Source organism: Cyprinus carpio, chromosome A2 (assembly GCF_018340385.1).
Source record: "Cyprinus carpio isolate SPL01 chromosome A2, ASM1834038v1, whole genome shotgun sequence".
In the NCBI taxonomy this organism is placed as follows: domain Eukaryota; kingdom Metazoa; phylum Chordata; class Actinopteri; order Cypriniformes; family Cyprinidae; genus Cyprinus; species Cyprinus carpio.
Window position 1 is genome coordinate 25,349,755 of NC_056573.1, and position 24,162 is coordinate 25,373,916.

The window sequence follows — 24,162 nt, forward strand, 5'->3', positions numbered from 1 at the left end:
GTATGGCTTTGTGAGTTATTGTAGGAAAAGTCTGAATTACTGTGTAAAAACGTAGCAGTTCATAGTTTGAGCATTTCACAAATGCATTTCAGTTGTTTATGAAATAGCCTAGAAAATGGATGTGCACACATTTTTTTATTGTATTTGATGCATAACTACTGAAATAAACATTTTAAATTTTTTGTATAAAACGTTATGTAGAAAAATAAAAGATATTTATATAATATTATGTTACATGTATTATTATTATTATTAATAAAATACAATCATACTCACTGCAATTGCATTATATTGTATTATTTGATGCATGAGAAACATAAAAATAAATATTTTTTGATCAGGTACGATACAAAATAATGTCAAACAGAAACGGACTCTTGTTCTACGGAAAATGATGAAATGTACACCTCAGTACCACGCGCTTTTACGCATCACCGCGCATGTCCGCATTTGGAAGAGCGCGTAACAGCGAAACAGATCATCACATCACAGCAGAATCAGATCCTCTGCCGACACTATGTCATCAGCATCTCCGGACACTTAAAGGCTGTAAATATTGGAAAGAAATCATCTCTCTGCTTCTTCAACTTCATCCAGCACAGGTACCTCACGAGTTCATGTAGACTTTACGCGCTGATCCGTCTTTCCATTTGGTTTGCATCATTTGCGTTTTCATTCATGGCAGATGTGTGTTTAGAATGTGCTTTGACTTGTAAATAGAAAAAATAGAAACGAGCTTATTTTAATGTCTTATCTGTCCAATAAGTGCTTTATAGAAAAGTGGCGTGGGTGCGCTTTATTGTGCCAGTAGTGTCTTAAATATAAGCCTTTTATTTATTTGCCTATTTGAAATGATCTATTGATATGTATTTATATATTAATATATATAATTAGTAAACTTTAGTAAGTCGCTTTGGATAAAAGCGTCTGCTACATGACTGAATGTAAATGTGAATAATATTTTATTTATTTTAATTTAGATGTTTTTAGACTAAAAATACACTATTCAGCCGGCGAGGTTTGGATACAATGTGTTTGCGTGGGAGGCTGTTTTAATGTGGGACATTGCGCAAGAGTTTGGCTGTGATCCAGCGGTGACTTGATTTTTGTTTTACTTTCTCAGCAGCAGACAGTCTTCAAGTCAGAAATGAGCCAAATGAAGCTGCCCAAAACTGGACTCGTCCTCTGGATGTGTGTAATGAACAGGGTCCTGGACACAGGTAAGCGTCCCAGGCTGATAATCAACAGTAGGGGGTTTAGCAGAACTATCTCTGATGTGCTTTTGAGTAAGACTTTAAACCGGACAGCCCCTGTAGTAGGTGAATGAATAAGCTCTAAAAAAAAAAATTGGTCATCCTCTTTCAGTGTTTTTTTTTTTTTTTAATTATGATTATTATTATTTTTTTCTGTGGGTAACCACAGAAGTTTTCTAGAATATTATTTTTTTTATACAAAGTCTGTTGACTGGAAAGCACCATAACCGGAGTTCATATACAACAGGGAGACATATTCTGGCTGTGATTTCTAAATTGTGTAAAATGTCCAGGTTTTTTTTTTCTAAAAGGCCTCACACACGTAGGCCTATTTGCATTGCTTTTGAACCTTTCCTTCTCACGCACAATGATTGGTCAATTATATACTATGCCTGCAAGCTATTGGTCAAACTACTTTTCAGTCATTAAAGGGATACTCCATCCCAAAATGAAAATTTTGTCACTTACCCCCATGTCGTTCCAAACCCATAAAAGCTTCGTTCGTCTTCGGAACACAATTTAAGATATTTTGGGTGAAAACCGGTAGGCTTGAGACTGTCCCATAGACTGCCAAGTAAATAACAGTGTGAAGGTCCAGGAGAGTATGAAAAGCATCATCAGAATAGTCCATCTGCCATCAGTGATTCAACCGTAACGTTATGAAGCAACGAGAATACTTTTTGTGGTGTGAATGATGAAGACTTAATGATAACAATTTATTTCAAAATTTGCTCTTATAGCCATTTTTACAAATCTGACTAGTACGCAAGCGGCTTACTGTGTCAGCCGCGCCACAATGATACGTTTTTACGTGTATTTACGCTTTGGATATAGAGAGGAAGCAGCGCATTGGTGCAGCGCGGCTGACACAGAAGAGCGTACGCCGCCTGTGTATAGCTCAGAATTGCCAAAATGGTGCTATGATGAATAAATTCGTTATTTTTTTTTTTTTATTGTTTAGTTATTTTTCTCGTCGCTTCATAAAGTTATTGTTGAATTAGTTTTGTAAGGTTGTGTTTTATTATGTTGTTTTTGTTGTATCCTGGACCTTGACACTGTTATTTACTTGGCAGTCTATGGGACAGTCTCAAGCCTCCCATTTTTCATCCAAAATATCTTAAATTGTGTTCTGAAGATGAACGAAGCTTTTACGGGTTTGGAATGACATGGGATTAAGTGATTAATGACAAAATTTTCATTTTGCAGTGGAGTAACCATTTAATCTAAGCAGGTATGAAAGCAGTCGCTGTTTGAACAAAGATAAAACCCGGACATTTTAGGCAATTTAGAAAACCGAATAATATACAACTCATATGCTACTATGCTACTGTTACGGTAGCTATAAGTTTTGTGTGAGGAACAGATCTAAACTGATTTATTCACTGTAAACCTTCCTCTCCACCAAACAGATGTCAATAACATTCTTACATAAACTTAATTGATGTCAAACCTGAAACAATACATCTAACACAAAAAATATTTGATTTGAAAGCATTCTTCAAAATCTGTCAAAACCATGGCTCAGATTTCGCCCATATGATACTGTAAATAATGTGTTTCACTGAGTCACCTCCGTTACTCAAAACAACAACACAATATTGTGCACTGTTGCGAAACAGCTGTAAAAATAAAACAGCATAAATACTTCCTTCAATTCATGTTGTAGACATATGTGTCCTGTTGAGTTTCTGTATGATTCCCAGCACTGGACTATTTCTTGCCCTTTATCTGAAATCTGATCTGTAGGCCTATGTTTGTTTGCTTTGTGGTTCAGTTCACACACAGCCTTCTGCTAATCAGTATTGAATTGGGCTGACAGACCAGGGTTAGTTGTCACAGCAAGGGCTAAATTCAACAAGTGTGATTTTGAACCATGTTCTCATGTCAAGTGTATGACTGGCCACATGTAAGTTGTTATGTGATGCAGTTTTAATAAGCAGTGAGACGTGTTTGTGTTATGAAAAACTCTTAGACATTTTCTTTCTACATGTCATGACTGTCTCCGCAGCAGCAGCAGCATCAGCAGCATCAGCAGCACTGTCAATCACCCAATGTGTGATCATGCAGTACACCAGCATCACCTGCTACTGGGAAACAACCGACCACCACCTGAACATCAGCAGCTACACACTTCAGATTAACAAGTGAGCCACATTTCACACTAACAGAATCATCCAAATCATCATCTATTAGCATGGGTTTTGGACATGTATCACATCAGTACTGTGGTATCTATCGCTTTATTTAAATCATACAGTATATTGTAATAAATGGTAAATAATGATAATAATATATTTAAGGGAATTAACTTTGCATATTACTTTTGCTGATGTTTGATTCAGTTGGTTTCTTGTGTTTTAGTGCTTTGATTGTCGTGACTATTGTCAACCAACATGCAAATGTGTACCGATCATTGAAACTGATAATTGATAAGCATTAATGTTTCAGGAAATATTTTAAAGTCCATTAACTCAAGTCTCAAGCACTGGGAAGTCACTTCACCTTTAATTTGGTTTTTCACTTGAAATTCATACATATACATCAATAAAACACCCTTTTATCATTTTTTAGGGGATTTACAAAATGATCTTTTTATTAGTTTAAGTCTACTAACCAACTAACTTGTAATCTTGATTTGAAAGTAGTTACTAATCTGTCAGAGTGGTTTAGAGTGTTTAGAGAACAGATAAAAGCAACGGGTTGCTTAAATTGCCAAGCACAAGTTCAGTTTTCATATTGACTCATTGCAATGGTTTTTGAAGCAGCTTTATTTGCTATATAGTCCTTTGCAGATGAAACAAGTTCTTGATGTTGCACTATAGGTTCTTCAGATCAGTGTTTTGCTTTCTGGGTTCTTTAAAGCACCGTTCATTTTATTTGCAAGCATGTAAGTGAGTGTGAATATTCCTGTCTTATTCTGCCCAGAACCTCTTGTGAAAGTAAACACAGCTTCATCCCAGTGGGTTCCTGTAATACCAGTGGCTCTGACTGCTCCGTTCAGGCCATCAAATCAGCATTACACTGTTTCTGTGCAGATGTGCTGGCGTCCACACACACTGGATCCATACGCTCACCGCTGTACTTCTTCAGTGGGGTCAATGCAGGTACTACACATCACGAAACAACATTAACATGCATCCAACGAAATCTGTGATGTTTGTAGCAGCTGTGTTCACAATAGCATACAACCATACTGCTCCTTCCATTTCAGGGTGAATACTATGTCTACTAATTTCTATTATGCATATAATACCCAGATGACTTATACAACCATTCAAAAATTTAGGGTCAGTAACAAATCAGCATATTAGAATGATTTCTGTAGGATCATGTGACATTGAAGACTGGAGTAATGATGCTGAAAATTTAACTGCATCACAAGAATAAATTACATTTGAACATATATTCAAATAGAAAATATAATAATATTTACTGTATTTTTGATCAAATGAATGCAGCTTTGTAGACCCCAAACTTTTAACAGTAGTGTATATATTGCAGATTTGTAGCATGCTAATGCTTGAAATGTTTGTGACTTATCCTTCACATGCTATTTTTTAAATGCATGCGTACACAGTAAGCAGTATGCCAGTTTCCATTCTGCCATTGTAACAAGTTGTGAATGCAAACAAAAACTAAAAAGAATAAAAGCGTGCATGAACACTTTGTTTATTGCTTTCATATTGGCGACACATACCTACAAAATGTTCTGTAAATGACTCATTTCCATCTATTGTAATGTTTACAGTCATTTTTCATCATGCTACGTGCCTATATCCATTAGGACAAAGGCATTTCATACCTGACCACAATTATATCTATTACAGTTAATTTTCTTCAGTATTCTCGTTGTTTTCTCTCTCTACTGCAGTGAAACTTCCTCCTCCACAGATAAAAGATCTCAGGCCATCAGCGAGAAGGTCTGGGTGTTTGCAGGTGATCTGGAGAATGGCTGAGAGCTTTCCCAAGAATGAGAAAGTCTACATACTGCTCCAAATGGAGTACACGACACACAACCAGGTTTGTACATATATGACTAAAATATAAGAGCTATAAGAGAAGATAGTTCACTTGAAATTTGCCTAAAATTACAATTCTGTCCTCATTTACTCACCCTCATGTCTTCAAACTTAAACTTATGATTATGACTTTGGTCTATTTCTCACACAAAGCTGTTGTTTGACCTCATGAGGCAGAGTCATTTAGACAGCTTTTGTGGTGCTTTTTCTCTAAAAGCTTCTTCAAAACATCTCCCTATGTCTTCCACAGGAGAAAGAAAGTAAACAATGACAGAATTTTAATTTTCGATAAGAAGTGCACTTAACTGTACTGAATGTGCACTTGTAATGTACCTTTACGTCAAGTCTTAAAAGCATTATAAAGCTAACTATACTTTCAGTTAATATAATATTAATGAAATAAAAGACCACTTAAGTGCACTTAAAAAGAGTTCACTTTTATGACTGTATTTCTTTACACACTTAAGTCCACTTTTAAAAAGTATCAAATGAATTCTTTTACTTTAAAGTGCACTTTAAATCATTGTTTTAATAATCATTTATCATGCGTAAAAGGCACACTCATTAGGATGAGTTGACTAACATACTAGATCACATGCAAAAGATTGATTATAATTTGAACTGAATTTACATTTGAAGTTACATTTGAAGAATTTACATTTAAACTGTACTAAACTTCATCTTTACAAATGTGTGATTAAAAATATAGGTTTATTTAATTAGATGACATTCATGTTTCAACATGACAGAATGACAGAAAACAAGTATAAGTAGTACAGAACATGACAGAATGACAGAAAACAAGTATATATTAGTTACCATAAATGCTTGTCAGTACATTTGTCTGTACACTAATATATTGGAAATAATTGCAATTAATAACAATTTAATATAATTGTAAATAGCATGCAATTAACTGTCTGAAAAAATTACATTCAGTACATTCTTTTAAAATGTAATAATTTAAGTACTTTTTATTTAAAGTATGCTAAAATGAACTTCTTTTTCACAAGGTTTATATATATAAGATTAGAGCATTAATAAAACTCTCTCCTGTAGACCCGATCCCAGACTATACAAGCGTTTTCCAATGAGACATTGGAGCTGTGTGACCTTCACCCAGGATCCAAGTATACAGTGAGACTGAGGGCTCAGGACAGTCGAGCACACGCTCACTGGAGCTCGTGGAACTCTACAGACACAACCACAGCGGAGAAAGGTGAGACTCTGACAATTGATGCTTACTAAGGCTTGAACCCTTAAAATGAGCATGCATTTTCACATGCCACCAAACAGACAATTAGTCAGAGCAGTACTACCCTTGAGGGAAAAAAAAGTACACTCTAGCATACTTTGAAAAAGAGTACTTGTTACGGAAATAATATATTTAAGTGTGGACTGTAATGTTTTTGAACACAAACTGTAATTGCATGTTATTTACAATTAAATAAAATGTATTATAGTTTACATTTATATTAATTAAATGCAATTAGTTGAACTTCAGAGTGCTTTTTTTTGTTTGACCCACTTAAGTACAAGTTAAGTGTACTGCTGAATGTACTGACAAGCATATATGGTACACTAAAATATACTTTAATATAATTTCTTCATGTCAAGTCATGTATTTATATCTGCTTTTAGTTATACATTTTTAATTATGATTTTGCAATTTAGTACATTAAAAATATAATAATTATAACATTACACTTATGCAAAGTGACATTATAGTGCATTCAGGCTATAATTTTTTACCTAACATGTGTTCCCTGGGAATCGAACCCACAACCTTTTGCACTTCTAACGCAGTGCTCTACCACTGAGCCACAGGAACATGATATTGTAGCATGAAATATTGCATTAGACTGCAGTTGGGCCTAATGGTCTAATTTTATTTTTGGTTCATATATCAATTTTGTCAACTTTGTGAAAAATACGTTTGTATTAATATACTTTTAAAGAAAATACTTAAGTTCGTATGAATGTAAGGTTTTCAGACACTTAATTTCATGTTGTTTGTAAAGGCAAAGTAGTTGAACTTAAGAGGTGATTTGTATGTTTGCATTTAAATATTTTACTTATACATTGCTAATGATGAATTTGCAATTTAGTATATTAAAAATATATTAACCTGAACATCAAATAACTCACTACAGTTAAAATTATAATCATCAAGAACTTTACCTGTGCTTTATTATGTTAGTCAACACATCAAAACAAGTGTACTTCAAAGGAAGACAAAAGATTATTAAAATGTAAAAATTTTAAATGTACTTTAAAGTAAATCCTTTAATTTTACACTTAAGAGACAGTCATGAAAGTGTACTCTTTAAGTACTTTTTATTTTATTAATATTATATTTTCTGCAAGTACAGTTTTTTAAACATATACAGTACTTTTAAGATTTGAAGTACACTACAAGTGCCCATTTAATACAATTAAGTGCACTTCTTTTTACAATCAGTTTGCTGACAAAAAGATATGTCTGTTTGAGTGATTTGAGTTTGTTAGTGTTTTTGAATGTGGCTGTATGGATGAAGATGAGTTTGGATTGATCGTTCCTCAGCACCGTCTGCAGCTCCTCGGCTCTGGAGACTCATCCAACCTGCAGAAGAAGCTGGAAAGAGACGCCTCACCCTGCTCTGGAAGGTTTGCTTATGCTCTATAGAAAATAGTTTCTAAATATACACGATTAGGATGTGATTCAAAGGATGGAAGTACGACGTGAGCCAACAGAAAAGAGCAACCTCTTATTATGCCAAGAGCATCGTTGTAGTTCTGCTTTATGTTGGTTCAGCATTATATAAAGATGGCTCAGTTATTAAATTCTTTGAACTGAGAATTAATCACAGACACAAATGAGTCTGTTGACAGAGATCTCTGACTTATGATCACAGACTTTTGTTATCTTGCCAAGTTAGATCAAAATCTCATTTGAAACTCTAGAGGAAACACATGTGAGATTACTGGGAACTTTTTCACAGGTGATTTAATGTCATTGCAATGTCAAAGTGATCTAATTTGTGTTTTTTCTTTCCTTTGAGATGACACAGTCAGGATGTATTTACTGGGTTATATATTAAAACTAAACAATGACACGACCATTAATATTTTAATTAATGTTTAACATAAGTTTACACCTGCCATATGAACAAAAACAAACCAACAACATGAATATAGACATATAAACAGATCCATGACATATATGAAAGATTAAATTTGCTTCCTGTTTTAATAACATTCTTTGAGATTTTCCTCTGTCAGCTTAAATCTGACAAACAGCATGACCACATCCTTCCTCCCCACCCACTCCACACTTACCAACCACATCAGTTTAGCGCCTGATTTACTGATTAAACCATCTGCATATCTGACTTATTTTTAAAGGGATAGTTCACCCAGAAATGAAATGAAAGTTCTGTCATCATATACCCTCATGTCATTCACATCCCACCTGTATGACTTTCTCTCTTCTGTGGAACATAAAAGAAGATATTCTGAAGAATGTCAGTGTGTAGTGAAGTGAAAGTGAAGTGTGACCAAGTATGGTGTCCCATACTCAGAATTTGTGCTCTGCGTTTAGCCCATCCAAGTGCACACACACACACACACACACAGTAGTGCACACACACTTAGCAGTGGGCAACCAATGCTGCGGCACCCAGGGAGCAGTTGGGAGTTCGGTTCTTGCTCAAGGGTCTCACCTCAGTCATGGTATTGAAGGTTGAGAGAGCACTGGTTATTTACTTCCTCCACCAACGAGTCCTGAGACTAGATCCTGCGACTTTTGGGTTACAAGTCCAACACTCTGTCCATTAGGCCATTATAACCCTACAGTTTAAGTCAATGGGATCCAAATTTGTTTGGACCCTGATGTTCCTCAAAATATAGCTTTTTTTTGGGAGGGGGGGGTGATCCACAGAAGAAAGAAAGTCATACAGGTTTGAAATGCCATGAGGGAGAGAAAATGATGACAGAACTAGCTCTTTAAGCAGTTTCAATAAATATCCCCCTTCTGCTGGAAAATGTATTTTGAGATTGGATATTTTAAATGTACTTTAAAGTGACAATTTTTTTCATTCATTCATTCATTAAACTGTGTACCCAAATATATTTAAAGATTGGAAATATATTTTTGTCCCTTTAAGAACATTTTGTAGTATCTTTTTACATTTGGAGATTTAAATATATTTTGTCAAGTCATGCTGTATGCATATATTTAGTATATATTTGAAATATATTTTGGCCAGAAGAAATATATTTTATGCTACGGTGTGGTATCTGGATGTTGTACAACTTCCTTTCACAGCTGATACTACAGGTGCATCTCAATAAATTAGAATGTCGTGGAAAAGTTCATTTATTTCAGTAATGCAACTCAAATTGTGAAACTCTTGTATTAAATAAATTCAGTGCACACAGACCAAAGTAGTTTAAGTCTTTGGTTCTTTTAATTGTGATGACTTTGGCTCACATTTAACAAAAAACCACCAATTTACCAATCTTATCTCAACAAATTAGAATATGGTGACATGCCAATCAGCTAATCAACTCAAAACACCTGCAAAGGTTTCCTGAGCCTTCAAAATGTCCTTTCAGATGGGTTCACTAGGCTACACAATCATGGGGAAGACTGCTGATCTGACAGTTGACACTCTTCACAATGAGGGTAAGCCACAAACATTCATTGCCAAAGAAGCTGGCTGTTCACAGAGTGCTGTATCCAAGCATGTTAACAGAAAGTTGAGTGGAAGGAAAAAGTGTGGAAGAAAAAGATGCACAACCAACCGAGAGAACTGCAGCCTTATGAGGATTGTCAAGCAAAATAGATTCAAGAATTTGAGTGAACTTCACAAGGAATGGACTGAGGCTGGGGTCGAGGCATCAAGAGCCACCACACACATACGTGTCAAGGAATTTGGCTACAGTTGTCGTATTCCTCTTGTCAAGCCACTCCTGAACCACAGACAACGTCAGAGGCGTCTTACCTGGGTGTAACAATAAAAACTCCATAATCACGGGAAGAAGGAGGCGGGAACCGGCGAACATTCAAATAAAACATTAATAATAAAATAAACACAAAACAGCGCGACAGCCCCTCACGGTTGACTGCCGCGGACAAACAAAAACCAAACCACAAAATAAAACCCAGGCCTGGTCCTCTCTCGTCCTTCACTGTCGTCGCTCCTCTTTTATATCCTTCCGATCTCCTCTGAGGGACTCAAGACCGGTGAGTGGAGCAGGTGTTGCTTGTTTCCCAATCACTTCACAGGCCTCGCTCTGTTCCCACGGCTCTCGGCCCCGCGCCACTCGTCACACTAGTCTAAGGAGAAGAAGAACTGGACTGTTGCCCAGTGGTCCAAAGTCCTCTTTTCAGATAAGAGCAAGTTTTGTTTTTCATTTGGAAACCAAGGTCCTAGAGTCTGGAGGAAGGCTGGAGAAGCTCATAGCCCAAGTTGCTTGATGTAAAGTTTTAAGTTTACATATTCTGTTGTGATTTCGGGTTTGAATTTGATTTGGTTGTTTTGGTCCATTGTTTTTTTTTTTAAACAAAGTCACTGCACCTGTTTACCAAGAAATTTTGTAGTACTTTATGCTTCCTTCTGCTGACCAGCTTTTTGAAGATGCTGATTTCATTTTCCAGCAGGATTTGGCACCTGCCCACACTGCCAAAAGCACCAAAAGTTGGTTAAATGACCATGGTGTTGGTGTGCTTGACTGGCCAGCAAACTCACCAGACCTGAACCCCAGAGAGAATCTATTAGTTATTGTCAAGAGGAAAATGAGAAACAAGAGACCAAAAAATGCAGATGAGCTGAAGGCCACTGTCAAAGAAACCTGGGCTTCCATACCACCTCAGCAGTAACTGATCACCTACATGACACGCCAAATTGAGGCAGTAATTAAAGCAAGGAGCCCCTTCCAAGTATTGAGTACATGTACAGTAAATTAACATACTTTCCAGAAGGCCAACAATTCACTAAAAATGTTTTTTTTTTTTTTTTTTTTTATTGGTCTTGTGAAGTATTCTAATTTGTTGAGATTTGTTGTGAATTGTGGGTTTTTGTTAAATGTGAGCCAAAATCATCATAATTAAAAGAACCAAAGACTTAAACTACTTCAGTCTGTGTGCACTGAATTTATTTAATACACAAGTTTCACAATTTGAGTTAAATTACTGAAATAAATTAATTTTTCCATGACATTCTAATTTATTGAGATGCACCTATATATCATGTATTTGAGTGCAGCTGGTGTGATGTATTTAACAATCAGCATTGAGGGCGTGAATTTGTGGTTTTACTGTGCGTTAGATTTATCATGTATGCACAAACACATGATCATAAACAGAAAACAATTCTTCTGGCTGGTTTGTCTACACATACACTTATTGAGTTCGATGGAATAATGATTATTCACCTGCGGCTTCTGCTGAACTTAATAGGTTTTAATAAGCCGTTTTGTCCCAGTCTGTCACTGCTTGCAATAACCTTTGAAAACATAATAACCCCAGAATGATTCCTGGCTTACAGCTGCTGGAACATCTGGAACAGGAAATGAACACAGAACCCAAAACTAACCCTGTGCCAGTTAAATTCAGGAATGTTCATTGCTTTGCATGTTTATGCATATTTAGAGATTAAAAAAAAAAAAAAACAGTAAACATGACAAAAACCCACAACAAAAGTACTTATAGTAAAATAAAAATGGAAAATATAAATAAATAAAAAGTAAAAACTAATTCAAAATATTAATAAAAGATGTAATAGTATCGCAAAACTAAAGTAAAACTGATTCTTCGTTATTTCCATTGCTTTATACTCACTGAATAGTAAACTTTCATTTGTGGTCATGTTAAAATAAGTCTTTATAATGCCGATTTGCTGTGTGGTTCACCTAATTGCAAGGGTTGTCACCGTTAACATTTTTTATTAAATATGTTTAATGCAATTAATAATAAAAAATCTATATATTTTCTATTCTGTTTTACAAACACTGATTAGCAATAATTAGTCACTGTTATTTAATTCAAATGATTTATTTTATTTTTAACAGTACATATTAAAAACTTTAATCATTTCTTTTTTTCTTTTTTTTTCATAATTTCAAGAAACGTTTGTATTGCATCTTTCTTTCAAAAAGTGTTGATTTTGTACTTGAAACACCCCCTAAGATTTGATTTATAATAAATTTTCAACAAATGTAATGCAAAATGATTTGAATTACTAATTTTTGCATGTAGAAAAATATTATATACAACTGTGATCAATGGGTCAAGGTTTGGCTGGTCATCCTGGCCCTTTTAGTCCCTGCTTGTTGATCTTGTTACCATTTGACTGCAATTAGCATCTTTCTCCATTAACCTGTTTTAAAACATGACTAATTATTCATAACATCTCATATCTCTTGGTTTTATGTGTATGTTTCAGCCTGTGTCCTGGCCTGAGGTCAATGGTGTTGTGCTCAGTTACTCTGCGTCCTGTCACAGTAATCTGGGTTCATCACAGTGGACCTGCGGCGCTGTAAACGCATCCAGACGCTCCTGCGTCCTCACTGTCTCTGACGATACCTGTCACTGCAGCCTGACGGCAACAAACTCTGCCGGGACGTCACCTCCAGCTCACATCTCCATACCTGCACATACACATGCAGGTAAATCACTGGTGGGATGCTTCAGTGTGTTTAGGATTTTCAGTGGAATTAAAGTACAGCTAATAACAACTGTTGACATGGTTTCTAGCTGGTCCAGGATGGTTTTGATGCAACTTTCTGCATTAATAAATTTTACTGTGCTATATAATATAATATAATATAATATAATATAATATAATATTTTTTAATATTATTTTTTTTAATGTATTATGATTTTTTTTATTATTATTGTCACACCCCTGGACTCATTATGTGTGTTTTTGCCCCTGTGACCCAGTTTCTGTCTCCCGTGGTTGGTGAATTTGATTCCAGGTGTGTCTAGTTTCTGTTCCATGTCCCCGTTAATTTAGTCATTCCTCTCACCTGTGTTTCCCCAATTATCTTATGTATAAAGGTCCTAGTCTGTTCAGTCTGTGTTGGTTGTTGGATTTACCCATGTGTTGGATTAATAAATACTATTTTGCTTATCCTCGGTTCCGTGTTCCTTCCGGCACAGTAGTGTGACTATAATATATCTGTGTTTGTTCCCCCTGTGCTCTGTGACCCAGTTTTTGTCCTCATGTTGATTATTGATCCCAGGTGTGTCTCGTCTTCCATTATCCTGTTCAGTGTATAAATGGTGTTCCCCAGCGTCTGGTATTATTGATGTCAACTCCTTGTGCTACATGTGATTCCCCGCAATATGAATAAATGCGTTGGTTGTGTACTTATGGTCTCCTTGTTTCTTGCTCTGTGTTCCCGCACCGTAGCAAATCTTGACAAAATACCGGACCTTTCTTTTTCAGTTTTTTGAATTTTTTTTTCATTCCACTCGTTCCTCCACATCCCAAATGGAGGAACGAGCAATGTTTAGCACTTTGGCTCAGGCGAGCCCAGACCCCATCGTCTTTGCGAGGGCGTTCGTGCCACTCGCCCTCGACAGCTCCCTCGAGGGGGAAACCCTTGCGACACTGTTCCGGATCGTGTTGACATTCCATCATCCCACTGAGCTCCCAGACACCACCGACCTCGACTGGAAGGAGACAGTCATCCGGTGTCTCCGATCCCGATCAGGAACTCCTCAGCCGGCAGTTCCTGAGTCAAGTAAGCTAGATGTTAATGTGGCAAGCCCACCGGACATTAATGTGACAAGCCTGCCAGTCCCAGAGATCGCTCCAGTGTCGGCTCCAGCCACAGAGCTCACTCCAGTGCCAGCTCCTCGAAAGTGCTTTGCTGTGCCTGCTCCTCCAGAGCGTCCTCCAGTGCCAGCTTCTTTTAAGCACTTTTCTGATCTGCAGTTCAGCCCAGGGAGGGCTCCTGTTCCCTCCGTTAAGCCCAGGGAGGGCTCCAGGCCCCGAGTTCAGCCCTGTAAGATTCCCCAAGTATTTTTTGGGTGGGGGGGGACACGCCTTCTGGAGGGCGCCGTCATGTCAGACTCTGTTCTGTGTTTTGGTTGTGTTTTGTTCCCCATGTGCTCTGTGACCCAGTTTTCGTCCTCATGTTGATTATTGATCCCAGGTGTGTCTCGTCTTCTCATTATCCTGTCTAGTGTATAAATGGTGTTCCCTGTCTTTAGTCCAGTATCTGGTATTGTTGTGCCACGTGTGATTTTGCGCGATATGAATAAATTCCTTGGCTGTGTACTTCTGGTCTCCTTGTTCCTCGCTCCATGTTCCCGCACTGTAGCAAATCGTGACTATAATATAATTATTGTTATCTTTGTTTAATACTTTTTCTCTCTATTATTCTGCAAAAAGTCATCAGGCAGGTCTAGACATGTTTTCAAGCAGAATGGAAGACTGACATCCTGCTAAAAATACAAAGCAATTTCCTTGTGGTTGTTTAATGAAATGGTGATGCTTTATGGGAAATTCTACACAAAGGCTCATAAAAACAACAGAATTATCGTAAACCATGTGGTAATTTATCCCAAACTCTCCTGTTTCCTGTTCTAGAAGAACTCCCACCTGCTCAGATTTTAAGCGTCACCCCATTGGACAACACTCAGATAAAGGTGGAATGGACAGCTGCACTGAACCAATCAGAGAGCGGCTTTGTGGTGCAATGGACTTCTGTGCCTTACATTAAACCAACTAGTCTGCACTGGGAACATATGAATGAAAATGCAAGAAGTTTTATTCTCACAGGTCTGAAAAATCACTTTCTTTCCTACAGAAAAGTCTTCTTTTTTTTTTTTTTTTTCGCTGGTCGGTATGACAGTGGCCTGTTGGTGTGGATGCATCACACAAAAGTGTACAATTAATGATGCCATTAATATGTTTATTTTTGTCTAATTTTTTAAAAATAATCAATAACAATAAAATTATATTATGATTATTATAATTTTTTTGTATTGTTTATTTATTTATTTACTTTTGTATAGTCATATTGTGCTTAGCTATGCCTGGTTTCTAAGATATTATATTGTAGTCTTTTACTAATAATTATAGTTTAATCATAAAACTACAACAGAATAGTATTAGTCCATGTTTGTATGTGTGTGTTTCAGGTCTTCTGCCAGAAGTCCCATATAAACTGTCGGTCGTGAGTCTGTATGGGCAACAGACAGGAAGTGGCATGTCAGTCATTGCTTTCACACGGGAAGGAGGTCAGATATTACACTGAAAAATATTCAGTGCATTTATTGGAACTGAAGGTGTGGTTGTATTGCAGTAGAATTCATCAGCTGTTTTGCCTTAAGCCATGCTCAAAAAATTCAACAAAAAAAAAAATATCATCATAGAGAAACATTATCTTTAGAGGAGACTGGGGCTAGTTGTCACAAATGTTACAGTAGATCTCTATACAGTAAACTATAGCTACAGTACATAAATACTGGTTGATCTGTATGTCAAATGATGGCAGAACTATCCCTTTAAGCAATTTCATTAAGCATCATCCTTCTGCTAGAAGATCTATATTTTTAAATAGACTTAAAAAATATACAAATAATTACCAACAATATATTGCTTTTTTAGATTTTAAAATGTATTTACATAACAAAGCAATCAAAAATATTTTACTTAGATTTCCTCTTTTTTAATGCAATTTGTTTGTTTGTTAAAAAGTATTTTAAGACTGGATGTTAATTGTATTTAAAGACACATTATGTAAGATTTTCGTAATAAAATATCCAAAAACCACTTGCACATTGTTATATATTTCATGTAGTTGTGTACTTATGTTATCCCAAAAGTTCCCAAGGATTTGTAAATCCAGAGAAATTCCCATTTTAAATAATGGCTCATCCCGGTTCATTGTCGCTTATCAATGAGATAATATCTGCGCTATCAGTTTGCTTGTGGAAACTATGGCAACTCATATGGAAAAAAATGCTGCTGCAGTAAAACTAAATCTATTATGGCAGTCGTGAATAAAATGAAAATGAAATGAAAAGTGTTGACTGCAGCATTAAATTTAGATCTGCTCAATGTTGCACCATGAATCTTTTCCCGCATTTTTACAGTGTTGCGTGTTATAACCAATCACACGAGTCTGATGAGTTTATGAATGCAGCGGCCAATCAGAGGCGTTCTGAAAAAATCATCTCCCATCATTCCGCTCTCCTTCATAGCATCATCAAGTTTCGACCTTGGTTATTGATTTGAAAATGCGATGAAACGGTGAAAACTTACATATGAAAAACTTACATATTGTGCTTTTAAAGAGAGAGAAAAAAATCAATCTATATATACTATAGCAACAATACATAAATACTGGTGGATCTGCATGTCATAAGTCATAATTTTGCTGAAAAGCCATTAAATATGCTGTGGAAGATATGTGTGTGTGTGTGTGGGGGGGGGGGGGTCTATAAAAGTATATTATATATTTTTATATATGCTTTTATATAGTATATCTTATGTTATATAAGGTATTGATCTCAAATCACTGTCAATAGACTGCAGGTTCCCATTGTGACAACTTATCCCATATAATGTGACAACATGCCCCAGTCTCCCTTAAACATATAGTTTTTTTTTCCTGTATTATTTTTACTTTATTTTCTGATCATTTTCTTACCCATTAAGATAAAAAGATACAAGAAAAAGTTTTTAACTACAGAAAGGCTGTCAATATAATAATAAATAACAAAAAACAAACTAACAAAAAATGTCCAGCTGCTCATGGAATTGCATAACTTTCAATGTACACATCGATCCAGCTAATGGCAACACCTGTCTTTAAATACACACACACACACACACACACACACACACGCACACATATATACATATATATATATATATATATATATATTATATATATATATATATAAAACAACATTAAAAAGTTTTTATAATTAAAGTTTGTCTGAAAATAAAGGCACATTTAAAACAGTCATTTACTAAGTTGTTCCAATCCTGGTTGAGTTTCTTGCAGTAAACAAAAAAGTTTACGGTAGTCATTTACTTCTATAGTATGGACAAAAATACTATGGAAGTCAATCGCTACCAACAGTGTCAACTCTTTGGTTACCCACATTCTTCAAAACATCCTGTTTTGTTTTCAACAGAAGAATCTCACACAGGTTAGGAACAACTTGCATTTTCAATTGTGGGTAAACTGTCACTTTAACGGTTTGTCACATGGATGCAGTGATCGCTGTATTCCTGTTTTTCAGTGCCCTCTGTCGGCCCAGATATGACAGTGCTGAAGACGAGCAGCAGCGGTGTTGTTCTGAAATGGGACCCTGTTCCTTTAGAGAAACTTCATGGCTTCATCCAGAACTATACTGTACTATACAGCATAAATGGCAAAGACAAAAGTAAGATGCAAAAAGCAATGTTGAAATGTTGGAAAGCAATTTTATCAAAGGGGTGGGAATTAAATTAGGGCAAGTAAATGATGAAAGAACTATCATGTTTGAGTTTGATGCCTCATTTTGTAGGTGTGAAGGTAGACGCTCATGTTGAACAGATAACTCTTAGTGAACTGACAGAAGGAACCTATAAAATCTGCGTAATGGCTCATACTGCAGTAGGGGGCGCCACTGGGCCCTGTCAGATGGTGCTTGTGGGTAAGAATGAGGCCATTTGGATAAATTTTTTTTTTCAACATTCTTGCCCATATAAACACAGTGTTATCTTTAAACCTGTTTGTGTGTCTCCACAGGGCTTGATGATGTTCAAGTGATTCCCATACTGCTGTGTGCACTTCTGCTGTGCTTTCTGATTCTGATCATCCCAGTTTGCTTGAGGGTGAGGTAAGAGAACGTAAAATTATGATTCAGTTATTAAAATGTGGTTCATTTTCAGTGGATGTGGATTACTGATAGCATATTTTTTACACTAATGCACCGTTTTTCTTTTATTAACAAAAAAATAAATAAAAATATTATTTCAGTCTGTTTAATATGACATCATGCACTAACATGCAGTCTTTATAGTCACTGTTTATTGTTGTGTTTTAGGATCAAACAGTGTCTGTGCCCGACTGTACCAGACCCTTCAAAAAGCAGCCTGTCCGTCTGGTCCAAAACTAAACTGTGTCAGGTAAGATCAAATATAATATATATATATATATTTATCCAGCTGAGTCAGTGAAATTCATTAAAACCCACATGCTGTTAGGAGGAGCTGTGTTTGGTGACTGAGTTGTTTCTCTTGCTGCCTGCAGAGGGAGTTGTTATGTCTGGAAAGTGAAAGTGAAAGTCACAACATTTGCCAAGTATGGTAATCCATACTCGGAATTGGTGCTCTGCATTTAACCCATCCAAGTGAACACACACACACTGTGAACACACACCCGGAGCAGTGGGCAGCTATATCCAGCGCCCAGGGAGCAATTGGGGGTTCAGTGCCTTGCTCCATGGGCAGGGCCGTGCACAGACCTTTTGAGGGGCATGTGCTGAAACTGAAAAAGGGCACCCCCCTCCCTTTTTTTATATCAAGATTATTTAGTAAGCCTGCATAAAAGAAAGAAAATGGTCACATCTTCATGACAAATTCAATAACACAACTCAATTCCAGATTATAAGAAAACTATAGCCATACCGTTACTATAACATATCCAACATGTATCCGCCTACCTGGCAAAAATTTGATACTGTGTTGGACCAGGGATGTTGGTTCTCTTGAAGGTTTCTTATTCACTACACTTTCCCTAAAATAAGCCAGCAATGAAAAAAAAATAAATAAAAATAGTGTGAAAAGTACAGTTGCAGTGAAAAGCATTTCTGAAGGATCACGTGACACTGAAGAGTACTGAACTGGAGTAATGATGCTGAAAATTCAGCTTTGATCACAAAAATAAATTACATTTTAAAATATATTCAAATAGAAAACAGTTATTTAAAATTGTAAAAATATTACACAATATTACTGTTTTTGCTGTATTTTGGATCAAATAAATGAAGCCTTGGAATGAAGAAATGAATTACATTCTGCATCATGATAAAATATAAAGATTTCACAGTGATCTTCTGTAATTTTTTTTTAGTTACTACTACATTACTGTAGTAAAACCATGTTTTACTACATTTTATACATGTGAGTACGAGCGGAGAGTATACCATAACATGATTAGCCTAAATGTTAATAAATTAAGTGTATCAGCAATCATAAATCAAAGAAGAAATTTCTTATATATGTTATCTAGGTGACGAGGATCGCTCGTCGCTTTGTGTAAGTTCCAGTACGAAACAGCGCGGGGACGCACCTGTTGATTTTCCGATGGTAAAAACAAATTATATGTTGTTGTATTACTTATCAATATATAGTTTTTGACCAGCGAATGTGTGCAACTGTGAATTTTTTTTTTTTTTTTTTTCCGTCATTAAAACGGCGACGGCGCCTCACATTACATTTTCATCTACAGGTTACAAACTAGTTTTTGTAGTTATATAGACGGAGCGCTCAGTTTTTCCTGTGGTAAAATGCATTTGGACAAAAATCGCATTTTATAAAAGATGAAATGCTACTGTATGCACAGGCTATTTAAGTGTTGGCTATGTATTGGCTATAACTAGATGGCAAATGCTAGCCCTCTCTCTCAGGCGACGTCCCACGTCTCAGTCAGTGAGTCAGTCAGACATCAAATAAATAAAATATGAGCCTTTATAGACATAGTGTTTAGTAGTACTTATTCAAACAACAAGATATTTATTTACCCTTCGCAAAACTTTGTTCAGCTCAGCTGTTGTCTACTGTGCGGCTGCTGTGGAACTTCAGTTGATTCAATGAATATAGAGGGGGCGGAGTTATCAGCTTACTGACAGCTTGAGGATCGAATAAGATCAAGCTTACACAAGCTCGTTTTAAGAACTTTCATTTGCTAAATATTTGTAAAATAGACAGACAGACGTAAAGGGTGACCAATAGCATTGATTAAAAAAAGAAAACACCACCAAAAAAAGGGCACTTCGGAGTGTAAGGGCAAAAAGGGCATGTGCTCTGCACAGGTTGAGCCCTACCTGTGCACGTGCCTGTCCATGGGTATTGAGGGTGGAAGAGAGCGCTGTTCATTCACTTCCCTCACTTACAACTCCTGCCGGCCTGAGACTCAAAGTCCAACTCTCTAACCATTAGACCACAGCTGCTGCTGGAAAGATAGTTTTATACTATTTAGATTCCTTTTATTCCACATTATTGCATTATTTTGAATTAATTCTATTAATTTTAAAAATGTATGCTCAGTTGGCATCATTAACACCACTACAAACAATTTTGCCCATAATAAAGTTTTATTTAAAGTTACCAAGTTGCCAAGGTTACCAAGGAGACAGCCGTGTCAGAAAAGAGCATGCATGACATGAAATATAGGGCATGTGATGTATAAAAAAAGTACAATTCTGGTTAAAATATCACTTGTGAAGATAATATTTTTATTATTATTTTTTTAATATATACTAATTTATTTATAAGTATATATGCTGCTGGTTTTAGCACTGCCAAGTGAAGCACATCAGTGCATGAAATGTCACAGTTTTGCATTGCATAGCCTAGATTTATGCTTTCAGTTCAAATGAGAATCTTATACAGTATTACAGAATACAGTTGATCTAAAATGGTGATTGTGCATTAACTGCTGTCAAACATTTTGGTACGGCATGAGTGGTCTGAACTTATTAACCCAATGCATTTTATTTTTCTGCTTATGTGCACCCTTGTGTTTATATATATATAAATATATAAACCACAGCAAGATCAGTTTCATTCAGTTTTCGCTTCAATGTTCAACAGCATAAGCTACCATCCTCGTCCACCATGAGCTCCATCATCTCTGTGGGTCAGACTACAATCTATCAGGATTGTGGTGAGATAGACTATGTCCCTGTCCAGGTGCTCACCTACCACACTCCTCATGCCAGCAATGAGCCTGAAGCCATGACCTACAACAGCACTGCTGTAACACACCAGGACTCCAAACTCACACCAGCTCAAGCTTTCCCCACACATTTCCTCATCCAGAGCTACACCAAACCAGACCAAGTCATTCCTGCTGGATATAAAGAAGATCCCCAGCCCTCGTCTGACGATCTCTTGTTTGAGTCCCTCTTCTCCTGCAAAAGTAATCAAGCTGATTTATGCGGCTACATCCACGTGTCCCAGAGCTATGCGCCGGTCATTATGACCGTAAATGCATACAGGACTCTTGACCCGGAGGTTTTACCGGAGGACACCAGCACCACTATGGTTCATTGCAGCGTAAATAACGAGTCATAAATCACTGGGGTTTCAGTGTCCCACTCTCTCCAGCCCACCAAAACATGAGCCCTCGTATCAACCACCATCTCTGTGTGCTTTCTGATTGACAGATAGCTTGTGCAGGGATAGCTGGAACGGCATAAGGCTGGTACATAAAGCTGGGTGCAATTAAAATCATAAACTTTTGTACTCTGTAAACTGTGTCCAGTGTAGACACCCGCAGTTAATTATAATAGTTGCACATGATTTACAATAGTTTCATGGGCAGCTTTAAGAGATTGCATCCAATTGCATCCGCTAGGTCAAGGGCACCGCATGAGGACTGCTAGTCATTTCCACATGTGACACCTCTTTTACAAAACCACTCTGGTCTTGAGTCAAATGTGCATTAAACACTGATACCCAGTTGCCATTCGTTGTATGGAAACTTGGCCAATATTTGCTATTCCTGAGATAAAACAGTGCCATTTTACTGGTGACATAATATAGCTTTTCTCATTTTTTTTATTCGCAAATGGTGCTTGAAAAATACAAGTATCCAGATTATGTTACTTTCGTATTGTGATATTTGGTTTAATATTACATTTTTTTTTTACATAATGTCATCTTAAACCCTCCCATTTCTGTTGACACAATAAAGGACAAACAGCCCCAGACAGGACAACATGTTCCCCTGGTTACATCATGGACACAGCTTGAAATTATACAGACCTGCTAAAGAACTGGTGTTTTTCAGTGTTTTTTATTTTATTTTTTTATTTCTGATGTAGCACTGCTGCTTGCGTTATACCTGTCATCTCCTGCTTTCTGCTCTGTCCCAGTTTCCTCTGTTGGCCTTTTTGGATATCAGACAAAACTAAATTCTAACTGGGTTTGGATATCAGACAGAACAACATTTTTACTGGTTTTGAATATCGGACTACAGATTCCAGACAAAACTGGAACCTTTCTTGAAATGTTAGATCCAGTCTTTTTACAAGATCCCATCAGAAGACATCTATTTTGTCTGCTGAAATGACCACATTTGTGTTGTCAGCGTACATAAGAATGTAAGCTATTTTAGTCTGTGAATCAGACAGACTGGTAACCTGGAAAGCTGTGAAAGACAAAGGCATTCCAAAATAATGTCAAATAATGTTTATTTTTGTGGACTGTATCTGAAGATAAACCAGATTCTGTGGAAAAGGAAAGGACAGTGAGAGGGACACTCAACATCGGGAACATTTAGTTGGGAACGCTGAGACTTTGGGCCAGAGTTCACCACCGCTGGTCCGTCTTTCCTGTGCCTGGAATTCCCGATAAAGTCCCTCTTTGTTTGGACAGAGACGGGCCAGGGCAGTGTCACACATACATCCGGCTCCAGAGAGTTGATCTTTGGTTACAGGAGTGCAGATCGGCCGTGTGCCAGAGCTGGTGCAGCAATATTTATTGTGGATGAAATGTGCTATTGTTGACAATAGATGGATATTCACACTGACCTGCCAGAGCCCTGCGGACCGTTAACATACTTCTTGCATTCCACTATTCCATTGGGAATGTTAGCCTATGAATATGGCTCAAAAAAGGAATGGATTAATGCTTAGCAAGGTATCTGTCATTCCTGTAGTGATGCTGAGGAACTCAAGGCTCTGTATGTATATATTCTGACGAAGCACGTTATTGTTTGTGCAATAAAATAAACAGAAAATCACCTTGTGTTATTGATATCTCAAATCGCGAAGGTTAATATTTGAAAGTATACACTGTATACCTTGCTTAATTTGAGAATATATATATATAAGTTATACCTGTATTGAGCGCTTTGAAATGCCAGCATGTGTTGGACTTTGGTTATATTTACTGATATTTCTTGGGTGGGGTGATTGTTCATAGGTGAATTTTTCTTTGCACTTTGCCTGCTCTGCAGTGGAGATCTTTTGTGCATGGAGAAATTAATGTAAAAGATCTCACTTTTGTGTACACATTTGTTAACTTTGGGTATTTCTGTATTTAACTTCCCTAATGTCAACAGAACAATAGCACAACCTGACAAAACATCCTTGGGAAGAAGGAAGAAGGTTCATAAAAGGGCACAATAATTTATTTCTTTATTTTGTCCTTCAAAATAAAATATCATGCTATTAATGCTATAGCTGTTGTGTTAACAAGTGATCACAATAAAACTACAACTGATATACATACACATTGTGTGGCGTTTACTACATAATAAAAGTAAAAGGCTGGATTGTGCTATCAAGACAACGATGCTTTTCAGATTTAAGTTGCAGTTTAAATATTTTATACAATTTATTCATAATAAATAGGGAAAAATATTGTTACTTATCATTTTTCTGTTAAATTATTGTATAACTGTTTTACTCATTTTATAAAATATATTGATTTATAAAAAGTTTTCTTGAAATAACTTATAAAATATATAAATTATAATGGACATCATCATGTAACAATTAAAAAGTGATTGTCATTTGTGGATACATTGACACTAGAAATAACATACATAAATACTGTCACATTTGTGTTTGCTTGTAACACAATTCTAGTCTCGTCTGAACGGGTTGATCTTGTATTATATCTTTAATTACAGTGTGCGTGTCTGTGTATGTGAGAGAGAGA

At 36.4% G+C, this 24,162-nt stretch overlaps 1 protein-coding gene across 6 annotated transcripts; it reads left to right on the plus strand.

Moving 5' to 3' along the window:
- Nucleotides 1-406: 406 nt before the first annotated feature.
- Nucleotides 407-23,239, plus strand: LOC109069652 (interleukin-6 receptor subunit beta-like). 6 transcript variants are annotated; one of them, XM_019086276.2, is made up of 15 exons: nt 407-602; nt 1,124-1,220; nt 3,262-3,397; nt 4,179-4,357; nt 5,125-5,273; nt 6,332-6,491; nt 7,836-7,918; nt 12,700-12,922; nt 14,857-15,048; nt 15,411-15,509; nt 17,526-17,669; nt 17,793-17,921; nt 18,017-18,107; nt 18,315-18,396; nt 21,085-23,239. In XM_019086276.2, the coding sequence occupies exons 1-15, from the start codon at nt 441-443 to the stop codon at nt 21,565-21,567; spliced, it is 2,409 nt and encodes an 802-aa protein (XP_018941821.2). In that variant the 5' UTR covers nt 407-440; the 3' UTR covers nt 21,568-23,239. The 6 variants fall into 6 exon arrangements, with proteins under 6 accessions (XP_018941821.2, XP_018941822.2, XP_042568372.1 ...); XM_019086277.2 differs by having other exon boundaries at nt 14,860-15,048; XM_042712438.1 differs by having other exon boundaries at nt 3,265-3,397.
- The last annotated feature ends 923 nt before the right edge of the window (nt 23,240-24,162 follow it).